At 39.2% G+C, this 12,429-nt stretch overlaps 1 protein-coding gene and 1 long non-coding RNA gene across 3 annotated transcripts in view; both read right to left on the reverse strand.

Annotated features, from left to right (window-relative positions):
• The window catches only part of tmem178bb (transmembrane protein 178Bb), a 61,103-nt gene extending 48,938 nt beyond the window's left edge, over positions 1-12,165 (reverse strand). The window contains exons 1-2 of one of the 2 annotated variants that reach the window (XM_028043882.1): positions 12,074-12,165; positions 11,157-11,832 (exon numbers count right to left, since the gene is read on the reverse strand). In XM_028043882.1, coding sequence (XP_027899683.1) covers positions 11,157-11,538 — 382 coding nt within the window. In that variant the 5' untranslated portion in view covers positions 11,539-11,832; positions 12,074-12,165. The remainder of the gene's footprint in view (positions 1-11,156; positions 11,833-12,073) is intronic. The other variant, XM_028043884.1, reaches the window with a different exon arrangement.
• LOC114160936 (uncharacterized) lies at positions 309-7,783 on the reverse strand. Its single transcript, XR_003598903.1, has 3 exons — positions 7,773-7,783; positions 6,344-6,348; positions 309-391 (listed from the first exon to the last, which is right to left on the reverse strand). It is a non-coding gene; the product is annotated as an uncharacterized LOC114160936 (long non-coding RNA).
• Positions 12,166-12,429: the final 264 nt, after the last annotated feature.

A 12,429-nucleotide genomic window follows, 5' to 3' on the forward strand; every position in this document is an offset into this window, starting at 1 on the left:
CTCCCTGAGGCCCTGGTATTTCTCTAGTTTCTCGTGCTCCTTTTTCCTGATGTTGCAGTCGCTTGGTATTGCTACATCTACCACAACGGCTTTCCTCTGTTGTTTATCCACTACGACAATGTCTGGTTGGTTCGCCATTACCATTTTGTCTGTCTGGATCTGGAAGTCCCACAGGATCTTAGCTCTGGCGTTCTCCGCCACCTTTGGGGGTGTTTCCCACTTTGATCTCGGGGTTTCCAGTAAATATTCTGCACAGAATATCATATATATATATATATATATATATATATATAGCCAAGAAAATTTATGTCTGTATCAGACAAGTAGCCCTTCGTGTTACTCTGGACCCGTGAAGTAGCTCCCAGTCTCTAAAAGGTTGGTGACCCCTGATCTAAGGAATCTGGGTGAATGAGAAAGACAACGGTATACTTTAAACTTCTACTTTAATAATTCTGTCTTTTCCACTTTTCCTTCTCTAGTGTCTCCTCCCACTTAGTTAATTAAGAAAACAGAGAAATAAATATATGGTAATCTGCTCTAATATTCCCTAAGTAAACATGCTCTGATCTGCATCCAGAAGAGCTTAGAAAGTTCTCAATTAACTATTGTTCTATTGTCTTTTCTGCAAAGAAAATATCATAAAGCATAACTTATTTTAAATACTTCATGTGAATAGCTGCACATTTAATATGCATGTCTTAAAAGTCTTAACTGTGACATTTGTAAAGCATTTCTTGAGGAAACAATGATAGTTCCCCTCTCTGCTGTCGCTATCCCCAAACATCCTGGTACCAGCAACCCCCCAAGCTCCCCTCTCTGCTCTTTTTTTCAGTAGTTAAAAAATCCAGGGTGGCACCCAGTACCTCAGCGTTCCCGAATTATACATGTCAACAAAAACACGCCCAACTCTCTGGAATACATTCGGTTTTGGTGTTTCTTCCTCCTGAATTTGATCAATTTGTGGCTCAATCTTGTTTTTTTCCACCCTGGATTTCATTCTGTCTATCTTGATTTTAAAAGCCACGATCTCCATATTCAATTTGTCGTTCTCCCTAGTAAGCCACAGCAGTTTTTCAGTCTTTTCTTTTAAAGATTTTTCTGCATCAATTTTTGCCGTGGCCCGCTTCCATTCTAGTTTTATTGTTAATTGTTGCAATAATCACTTTGCATTTCTTTAATTGTTCTTGCTTCCTCCAATTCCAAATAAATTTTAACAATTTGTTTTTTATAGTACTCATTCGAATTTATGAGTATGTTATTCTCTACATGCCAATTTGTTGGGTTATCGGTCCTGTTCAGTCTCTCTAGTTTCCTCTTCAGAAGCTGTTCTGTTTTCTGAAGCTGTTCATTTTCCCTTTTCAGCTTCATCTGGTTCTTCTGGAGAATCTCTAACTTTCTTAATATGAAATCTTTCTCCGCCATTGTTTCTTTCTCGCTCGAACCTTAAACTGCAAATGAATTTCTCTGTGGAATCTGGGAATACAAAGACAGTCACCAGTGATGTCACAAACAGGATGTGTGACATCACAGTTCAACATCAAAGCCACAAGAAGTCTGTTGGGTGTGGGGGGAAGGGGGGATTTTTTTTTTTTTTTAAAACTTTATTAACACTGTATAACACAGAGAGAAACATTTGTTCTGCCTCAAGAAAAACAAATACAGATAAACATGTTCAAGAAAAAGAAAAAGCTAAGGGGCTTCGGTTCCCAACTGTACATTCAAAGCAATACAGATTTCAATTGTTTTAATATCTATTTTTTGTCTTTGATAGTCGGGATATAAAACTTAACTTCATGGTAAAATGCAGCAAGGCATGGCTTCCCCTACCTGGAACAATGAATATGATATTTAGCTAGTGACAATAAAGGATTTATCAGAAACTCTGAATTGTTGAGCTTCTAGTGAGGCCAAGTAAGAATCTTCCCATAACAGCATAAATTGTGCTTCTACGTTGTTGTGGATAAAGTCACATGTATTGCTAACTAAGGCTAGGCGCCTGACTACAAATATGGTAATAGGCAGTCAGAAAGGTTTGGCTGAGGAGCCCGAGTGTGAATAAAACACCAAGAGACAGGTAGTAAGTTTAAGTTATTGTATTCAAGCTTACAGTTTTGCATAAATTTATGGACTAGTTCGGCAAACATCAAAGAAGCTCATAAACCGACGACCCACCAGAACCGCACACGGTAAAAAGCTCTGCCAGGATCCAAACAACCGCTCTTAGAACTACGGGAGGTTCAAACTCCTGTCATTCATTTTTATGTTGTGTCTCCCAGTCCTCCCTCATCGCCCCCTGGTGGTCCCAGTGCTCCCTTGTCCCTTCGCAAGTCAGTCACTGCTCTCCTTATGCATTGCTATGGGCAGGCCCCAATTATCTTGAGACATTTTATTTAAATTGAATGGAAACAAAAATCAAAGAAGGCAAAACATATGTATGTATCACCACATGCTTTTTGAGGAATTAGGAAGCTACAGCAGAAAAAAGCTTCTGATCCCAGCAAACAAAGAGGGCTGAGACTTCAGAGTGGACCAGCAGCAAGTTCTATACCTATACCAACTTATGCCAAGTTGTATTACCTATGCTGAAAAGTTTTCTAAAAAAAACACACAGATGCAGACTATTCAGGCAAAAGCTTCTTCTGTTTGACAGTTTTTTTTCCCATAGTGTTTCACAGTTGTTGCTTTAAGTTTTATCGTGACTCTGCTTCTTGTCTTCTAAATAATAAATAGATAAATACGTGAATAAGTAAATTAATACAATTTGCATCACTTCACTAAGAGAGCAATAATGTTAACGTACAATGTTTTTTGTGAGCCATATGAGCCAAGAGCTGCCTGCTTTTTCCTATCTTTTACTCATGTTGGTTTATCTGATGCCCCATTAAAGGTAGATTCAAATGTGAAGTTAAAAATTTTCTGAAACATCAACTTCTGTCAAATCTATATGTAGGCTATTTCTCATTTGCAATACATCCTGTTACATACTTTGCACATGCCTTAGAATGAATGATGTACAATTGACAGTGTGATGCCATCATTTTTTTTTTCTTATGACATACTTAATCGTTGCTTGACCAATTAAATTTGAGCCAGCTGGCATTACAAACTAACTTAATTGTAATACAACTGGGATTGAATTGGAATGTATATAAACTGTCTTTACAGCTAGATTGATTTGAAAAATTTGTTTCTATATGAAATAGAAATGTTTGTTTTGATATGTCTTGTTGTAAACCAGCTCTGTATAAATAAACTCAGTAATTTGACTACGAAACGTTGCCGTTTTAGGAAAGCAGACTGATGTAAAAAGGTTTATCCAAAACTTGAGGTCATCCATCATCGACGGCCTGCTTGTGTGCATCCATGTAGGCAAAATCACACTTGCAGCTCTTGTACTAACTGTGCCATGTACATGCGTGATTTAGAGACAGATTTTAAACAGAGCGTTATGATGCTAGAAATTAGCATCAATGCTAAAGAAAGCTGCAATCATATGAGGACAATGACAAGAATGTTGACTAACATGTACTTGCACCGTTCAGTATGATAAAGTAAGTGTATCAGCTAAAATTAGCAAAAATGCTAATGTTAGCATCATTGCTGTCACTAGCATGTGGGACATCACTAGGATGTTTTCTATAATGGACTTACTCCATTCAGTATACTAAACATGGCTAAAAAGTAAAATAAATAGCTAATAGCTTATTAAAGCTAAAATGCTAATGCTAATGAACTGCCTTGCTGCGCAAGGCAGTTCCCTAACCTCAGAGAAACAGATAATGCAGAATAATAATATTGCACCGCCTGCGGCGGTGCACTAACCTCAGGGGCATGTTGAGGCTTTTATTTTGAAATTTTTGTTAAGCTTAATTTCAAAGGTCCAAACTAATCCCATGTCTAATAGTCATTGGGTTAAATCAGTTATTTATTGCTCAAAAGAGCAATTACCTAATGTAAGATTTCTCAAGGCTTTTATTTTGAAATTTTTGTTAAGCTTCATTTCAAAGTGCCAAACTAATCCCATGTGTAACAATTGCTGGGTTAAATCAGTTATATAATGCTCAAAAGAGCAATTATCTGATGTAAAAATTGTCAAGGCTTTTATTTTGAAATTTTTGTTAAGCTTAATTTTAAATTGCCACACTAATCCCATGTGTAACAGTGCTTTGGATAAAAAAGTCACATAAAGCCAAAAAGAGCAATTATCTGATGTAAAAATATTCAAGGCTTTTATTTTGAAATTTTCAGTATGCTTCATTTCAAAGAGCTAAACTAATATCATGTGTAACAGTGCTTTGGATGAAAAAGTCAAATAAAGCCAAAAAGAGCAACTACATGATGTAAAAATATTCAAGGCTTTTATTTTGAAATTTTCAGTAAGCTTCATTTTAAATTGCCACACTAATCCCATGTGTAACAATGGTTGGGTAAAATCAGTTATATAATGCCCAAAACACAAGTAGTTCTAAAGGCCAGCTCAGTCCTCCTCTGTAGTAACTGACAGTTCCACCATGTTGTAGTTCTGACATTCAGCTCAGACCTCTTTTGTAGGCACTCAGTGTCCACCATGTTGTAGTTCTAACCTTCAGTCATTGTAGTTCTAAAGAGCAGTTCAGAGAGGCAGACTAAATTCTATGTCTATTTTGAGTCTAACTGACACTGTTTTGTGTCAGTTAGACTTTTGTTTTGAGTTAAATTTGGCTCGTTTTTTGTTAATTATGTCGCCACAGTTACTCGAAATGCCAACAAAAGTAATAGCTCCCCTCACGGGATTGAGCCTCACGTTTTGATATATATATTGTGAGGGGGCATGCAGCGGTACGAGCCGCATTAACGGTAGTAGGAAGCGGCAGTTATTTTGAGGTGTAGAACAATAGGTGCCTGCCATGCAATGCATAGGGATTACATCCCTATGCATTGCTATGGGCAGGCCCCAATAAAGAGACGTTCTATTGGGTGTAGAATAATAGGTGCCTGCCATGCAATGCATGGAGGCAGTACTGACTTGCTTCGCAAGTCAGTACTGCTCTCCTTATGCATTGCTATGGGCAGGCCCCAATAAATAAAGAGACATTCTATTGGGTGTAGAATAATAGGTGCCTGCCATGCAATGCATGGAGGCAGTACTGACTTGCTTCGCAAGTCAGTACTGCTCTCCTTATGCATTGCTATGGGCAGGCCCCAATAAAGAGACGCCTTGTTGGGTTTAGAGTAATAGGTTCCTGCCATTGCATGGCAGGCCCCAATAATAATAATAAAGAAACTTTTCTTGGGAGAATAGCAATAGGTTCCTGCCATTGCTTTGCATGGCAGGCCCCAATAATAACTAGAAAATTCCTGAAGAAATTTAACCGGGGCCTGCCAAAGTGTGCCCGTCGGTTTGGACCCAGCGTTCTGATGCTAGAAATTAGCATCGATGCTAAAGAAAGCTGCAAAGTAATCAATAGCATGTGGAGATTGACAAGAATGTTTACTAACATGGACTTGCACCATTCAGTATGATAAAGTAAGTGTATCAGCTAAAATTAGCAAAAATGCTAATGCTAGCGTGATTGCTGTCAGTAGCATGTGGGACATCACTAGGATGTTTTCTATAATGGACTTACTCCATTCAGTAGACTAAACATGGCTAATAAGTCAAATAAATAGCTTATAACTTATATAAGCTAAAATGCTAATGCTAATGAACTGCCTTGCTGTGCAAGGCAGTTCCCTGACCTGAGAGAAAAAGATAATGCAGAATAATATTAACAATATTAACATTTGAATTTTGTTAGTTTATTCTTAAATTTCTAGTTTTTGTATTATTTGCAGAGTTTATTTGCAGGTTAGTAATTGTTGATTCTATTTATCTTTTGTTTTATTATTTGTTCTTATTTATTTGCTTTCTAAGACAGGAAGTAAGGTGGATCAATCCACTTTCTATAAGTGTAGGGGCCTGGTAAAGGACCAGCAGGCATTTGGGTTTGGGGCCCTTGGTTTTTACCAGAGCAACAGAAGTAGACAGGAGAACAAAGGAAAGTTTGAACGTTGTAAATTTTTGCTGAAAAGGAAAATAAAAGCAACCAAGATAATCAACAAGTTTGGACATTAAACTTCTTTTGCCTGCGTGAAGAATCTTGACCCCAGTGCCTTATAGTGGCTGATGGAACTTTTATTGGATGTTTGGTTTGACAAACAATCGCCATTACACATAGTTTGGACGAAGCGACCGCTGAAGTAGGTTTCCGATTGCATTTTCGGGACACCTCTGAAGCTATCAGCTATGGTGCAGCGATGAGGTGCAGACTTTTCTGTACATAATAAGGAAACTGTAATATTCAGACGCTTTGGATGGATCAACTAAGACTGAGCTGTATTTGTTGAGGTAGCTGAGAGAAAGAGAATCTAAAGCCTTGGACAGCTGTGTCACAGGCCATCTTTCCAGCACTCCAAGATCCACAGACCATTGTTACACAATAGCCAGCCCCGCCCTAAACCTCACAACACCCATGGGCTGACTACTGACCAGCTCTCTGTCTAACATCCTATATAATGTAAAGCAGGTCTAGGAGAGATGAACTGTCTAAGCTGGTGTCAAAGGAGACTCAACTAGCCTTTAACTACCTACGATCCAGGAGTTATGACCTTTTTCAGTTAACCTCTAGAACCCGACGGACCCACCGGTGGGTCTGTCGGGTTCTAGAGGTTAATGCACTCCAAATCAGAGCAGGACCTCAAGCAGTCGGCTGAGTAGCCCTCACAACTGCATAACTTCAATAACCACTCCTGTCGTCCAATCAGCAACGCGTTAAGGTGAGCAATGTACATGTATATCACACACTCTGCTTTGTATTATAATTTATGGTTGCTTATATACAATCACAATGACATGGAAAATATAGTACCAGACATTAAAATGAAGAAACTTGATATTATGATATTATTATTATGATATTATTATGCAAGTGATATTACTAGGGTAATATCATTTTTCAATGACTTTACGTCTGTGTACAGGGCCGGCCCAAGATTCCATGGGGCCCTAAGCGAAATCTGGTTTTGGGGCCCTCTATCTCTGCTAACAATGTGGATTGCTGCAATCAAACGATTAGATCATTCCCACACCTACTATAAACTTATTGCATCTCTGACAGTATTGTTTACATTATATCTTACAGTATATGCATGTATAATATACATTTATAGGCCAGCCGATTTGTTGGCCAGTCGATTTATGGGCATTGATTTCCTTAATTTTGGGAGATCAGTTATCGGTCGATACTTACATGTGAAGCCCATCTTATCCCCTGATCTTATCTTCCTCAGCAAAGGTTTAAATAACAGCTTCTGTCCTCTTCTGCTCTGCAGTGAGAGGTTTGACTAACAGACCGGCCCACCAGGTCATGTCTGCACATTTAACAATATTCACCCCACTGTGGCAAACTCAGTGACTTTCTTGCTATATTTATATATTTCAGACAAAAAAAACTTGGTACAAACAACATATCGCCAACTACAGCTTAGAGTAGCTCTGTGGAATCTTATTATTGATGTTCTTGTTCACTTCAACAAGCTCATTGATTTATTAATATAGTAATCATGTAGCCTGATGTAGAAACGTTTTGCTGGACAATGTCAAATATTGAGAAGTTTTAATTATTGTTATCTAACTTTATCAAATATACTGTTTTGAAGTAAAAAAAAAAACAAAACAAAAAAACCCCTTCAGAAATATACAGAGTCAACTATCAATCAACTCATTGAAAGTCAAAACTCAGTTTCACACAAACTCAAAGACACTAACATAAATGTTCGGACCGTTCAAGGTTGCTATCAAGCACAATTTTTTTGACAAACATTACATTGCCAAGATGCATGAAAATATACCTTTATCTTGGCTTTTTTCTATTCCTCCTCTTTCTTTTCTCTCTACTTGAAGAATAAGTCATTTTCTGCGACATTGTTTTGCTAACTTAAAATAATGATTTCTACATACATTATCAAATATATACTATTATAAAACAAGTCACTTCATAATGAAATTGTGTGCTTTTGTTATTATAATGACATAGAAATTGTTACAAAAAACAATTCAGCTCCACTGAGGGGGCCCCTTAGTGGCCCTTGGGCCCTAAGTGGCTGCTTAGTTTGCTCGGCCCTGTCTGTGTAGGTCTAATTCTTACAAAGCAAGTAATTATTTCGTTTTTTGTCTTTAAATGTATGCAATTTACAATTTACACAAGTTATTATTGTGTATGTCTATCAATGATAAACATGTTTGTGTACATATAAAGTAAATATGACTGTGTTAATTCAAGTAATTATTTGGGAGTGTATAACTTCTCCACAACAGTATGCTTGTGTTTTTGGTGTACATATTTGTGCTTTAACATTTGATTACTCATCTCTGTTGACATAGACATCTCAGGGAACAGATGTCTGACATGGTGAACGATTCTGTCTGCATTGTGAGTGGCACCAGAACTCCTCCCAAACAATCCGTTTTAGTGACTCATATGTGGAAACATGGGAAATTTGATTAAAACTAGAACTACACAGATTAGAAGGAACACAACTTTATCCAACTTCATTAGAACCTAATTAGGTGAATCATAATATTTAGTAACTTCAAACCAGTAATATACACCATGTTCCAAATTATTATGCAAGTGATATTTTCTCTGATTTTCTTAAATGGTCAATGTAAATGATGGTCAGTATAATTTTCAAGTCATGAACTATTACAGTGTAAATCAAATTTCACTCAACAAAGCTTCCCATGAGAACAGTATTTTTTTCAAAAGTAAAAAGCTCAAAATGCACTTTTCCAAATTATTATGCACAGCAGATTTTCTAAACATTTTATGGATTATATAGAACTGCAAACAGTCATTCTTTGAATGTGCAGCATTAAGTGGTCACATGTACTAAAATCAAAAGCTATTTCAATCAAAACATCTTAACAGACCGAGTTCCATTGGATCAATTAACATTGGATTCTTGCATCCATTGAACTTGTGAGTTTGTGGAAAGTTTCTGCTTGAATTTCTTTGCAGGATGTCAGAATACCTTCCCAGAGCTGCTGGTTTGATATGAACTGCATTCCACCCTCAGATCTTCTGCTTGAGGAAACTCCAAAGGTTCTCAATAGGGTCGAGGTCAGAGGTCAGAGGAGGATGGTGACCACACCATGAGTTTCTCCCCTTTTATGCCCATAGCAGCCAATGACACAGTGGCATTCCTTGCAGCATGAGATGGTTGCATTGTCATGCATGAAGATGATTTTGCTACTGAAGGTCTGGCTCTTCTTTTTGAACATGAAAGAAAGTGATCAGTCAGAAAGTCCATTTACTTTGCTGAGGTCATTTTCACACCTTCGGGGACTCTGAAGGGGCCAACCAGCTCTCTCTCTCTCCCCATGATTTCGGCCCAAAGCATGACTCCACCACCTCCTTGCTGATGTCACAGTCGTGTTGGGACGTGGTGACCATCCACCACCAATCCACTACTGCATCCATCTGGACCATCCAGGATTGTACAGCAGTCATCAGTGAACAAGTCTGTTTGAAAATGAATCTTCATGTACATCTGGGCCCACTGCGGCCGTTTCTGCTTGTGAGCTCTGGTTAGGGGCCCAATAGTAGGTTCATGCACCGCAAGCCTCTGGAGGATCCTCCACCTTGAGGTTCCAGAGGCACCAGCAGCTTCAAATAACTGTTTGCTGCTTTGTAAGGGCATTTTAACAGCTGCTCTCTTAATCCCATGAATTTGTCTAACAGAAACCTTCCTCATTCTGCCTTTATCTGTACAAACCCATCTTTGTTCTGAATCAGCCACAAATCTCTTCACAGTACGATAACGCTTCAGTTTTCGTTAAATATCTAATGTTTTCATACCTTGTCATACGGCACTATACTATCTGATGATTTTTGTCAGCAGAGAGATCTTTTCTCTTTCCCATATTGCTTGAAACCTGTGGCCTTTAATAATGTGGAACATCCTTCTTAAGTAGATTTCCTTTAATTGAGCTCATCAGACAAACTAATCAACCCAGCTCTCTGAAATTAATTATATTAAAATTAGATTCAAAGAGCCCTGACACACAATACCATCTATAAATTTAATAGCACAACAAAAAATGTAATCTTTATGACACTTAAATCCAATTTGCATAATAATTTGGAACACGGTGTACACAGTGTTTCTGCACTTCAACATCAGATACATTTGTTTTAAATGAATGTGCCATCCATGCATTCAGCACGTGTTCTGTGCTCCAGAAAGGAAAAGGCCTCCGGATATTCTGAAGTTGTGAACCCCCTGTGAAGACGGACATTGAGACAGCTCTGGGACCTGAAGGAATGCACAGAAGATGGTCTGCTGTTACAGTTTACCAACATCTGAAAAAATACATGATTGGAATATTAATTCATGTGTAGGCCAAAATGCCTTACCTCTGACAAAAAAGGGGAAAAAAACACCCAGCTGAAATGGGTGCCTCTATTTGGTGTAACAAGTTTCACAACTTGCAATATGAACATCAAGAAAGAACAAAATTAATGGACTTAAACAGATCATGCTTGTGTTTTATTTCAGAGACGGGTAGTTGCTGACTTTCGTGTGGAATTTGACTTTTTCAAGTTGACAAAGAACATGGATGTCTACGTAAACAAATGGGGTATTAATGATGTGTCAGTTTTGCTTTTGAGTTTTTATAATTAAAAGTTTGTTGTAAAGGCAATTTCAACTCAAAATCTGATTTTCTTTCTTTTATCTAGTTAGTGTGTACTATGTGCTACAGACCTCCATATGTACCACACATCCTAGGAGGCACCTCGCTGCTTTATGTAGAGAGCTTCAGCTAGCACTCCCATGCATCCCATGATTATGTCACTGTGTGGTTGAGGCAAGCGTCACATCGCATCCGTTGAAAGTTCACACGCAATGCTCCCCGTCATGTCAAACTAAATGATAACCACTGTCCGCTCAGAGAGCCAGAGCCTCCTGCCATCTATTCGCATGCTGATGCCCTTGCTCGCCCTTTGGTCAAGTGGCCAGTCACCACACGGTGGCCTAATTTATTTTTACATGTTAAATGTCGCAACACACGTATGCTGCGCAGCGACCCGAAATAACATGTTTCTAAACAACTTTCTCCCAATTTATACACTTACCTTTGCGAATGTGATCTTCGATCACCTGGTCGAAGCCAAGCCGGTGGCATTTCCTCCACAGCCCCATGTTGGTGGAGTTATACTGCCTGCTGCATTCGTCTGCGGCGCTCATGGCGAACAGCTGCCTTCGGTTTCGGGCCAATAGCACCTTGTCCTCCCAGCGAGGCATGCTGACTCGGCTGGCCCGCAGCGGCAGGCTGTTGTTGGGGATATAGATAAAGCCCGGGTCCTTACGGCGGCTGGAGAAACTTCGGCATCGCTCCTTGTACCTTCTGGCGTCTGTCTCGTACCAATGATCCGAGCACATTGCCACGGCGAGCATGCCCAAGGCACAAAGAGACAAGGAGAGCCCGGTGTAGAGCAACAACTTCCCGGCGGCCATACTCGCTCCTGTCACAGCCGCATCAGCACCTCGAGAGACGGACAGCTCCTCTGCAGCTTCCCTGCCGATTCAACTCACATCATCTTTGAAGAGCAGCGGAATCATCATCCAAAAATGGTGTTAGATGGAAGAACAGGGAGAATACTTCCTTTAGCAAGGCTCCAAAAACAATAGGCTATGAAATTCCAGTAGTAAGGTGCCCACGTCTTTCCTGCGTGCGCCTTTCTGCAGCAGCTCGACGGAGACAGAGAGGACGCTATCTCATCTCAGGCGCGACCCAAAGCACCCATCTGTCTGAGGGCGACAACAACAAGCACGCAACACATCAGGATGGCAGCCAAGACTTAAGTTATTCACCAGAAGACTAGCATCGCAGGGATGGATGAATGAGATAAAACCGAGAAGTACACAATCAGATGGGAATTATATCAATTTAACCCAAATTAAAAGAATTTAACAGTAGAAATAAATCAGGAGAACTATTCGATAGAATTTAGCTGCATGGGCCTCGTAGGTTAATATACATGCAGGTTACCTGATGAGTAATCACAAATCAAAGCTCAGGTCATCACCAGACTGCAACCACGACACGTCTGATGTGATGACGACAGCTGCCACAGAGAAGCCCTGAGCATGGACGAATCAGGAGCATGCGTGAAGAAGCGCTACAGTTTTATCTCTCTTATTTGATGCAGTTATCCAATTCATTAGTTAAACATTATGGCTACAAGTTAATAACACTGAAATGAAGAACAAACACAATGCACAAAGTTGATTGTTGTTTGTTTATGGCTTAAAAGCCGTAAACAAAAAACGAAACAAGTAGGACTTTGACTTCAACGCCGTTTCAAGAAACATTTGGTCCCAAATGGTCTAGGTGAACTTTTCCTG

Source organism: Xiphophorus couchianus, chromosome 17 (genome assembly GCF_001444195.1).
Source record: "Xiphophorus couchianus chromosome 17, X_couchianus-1.0, whole genome shotgun sequence".
Lineage (NCBI taxonomy): Eukaryota > Metazoa > Chordata > Actinopteri > Cyprinodontiformes > Poeciliidae > Xiphophorus > Xiphophorus couchianus.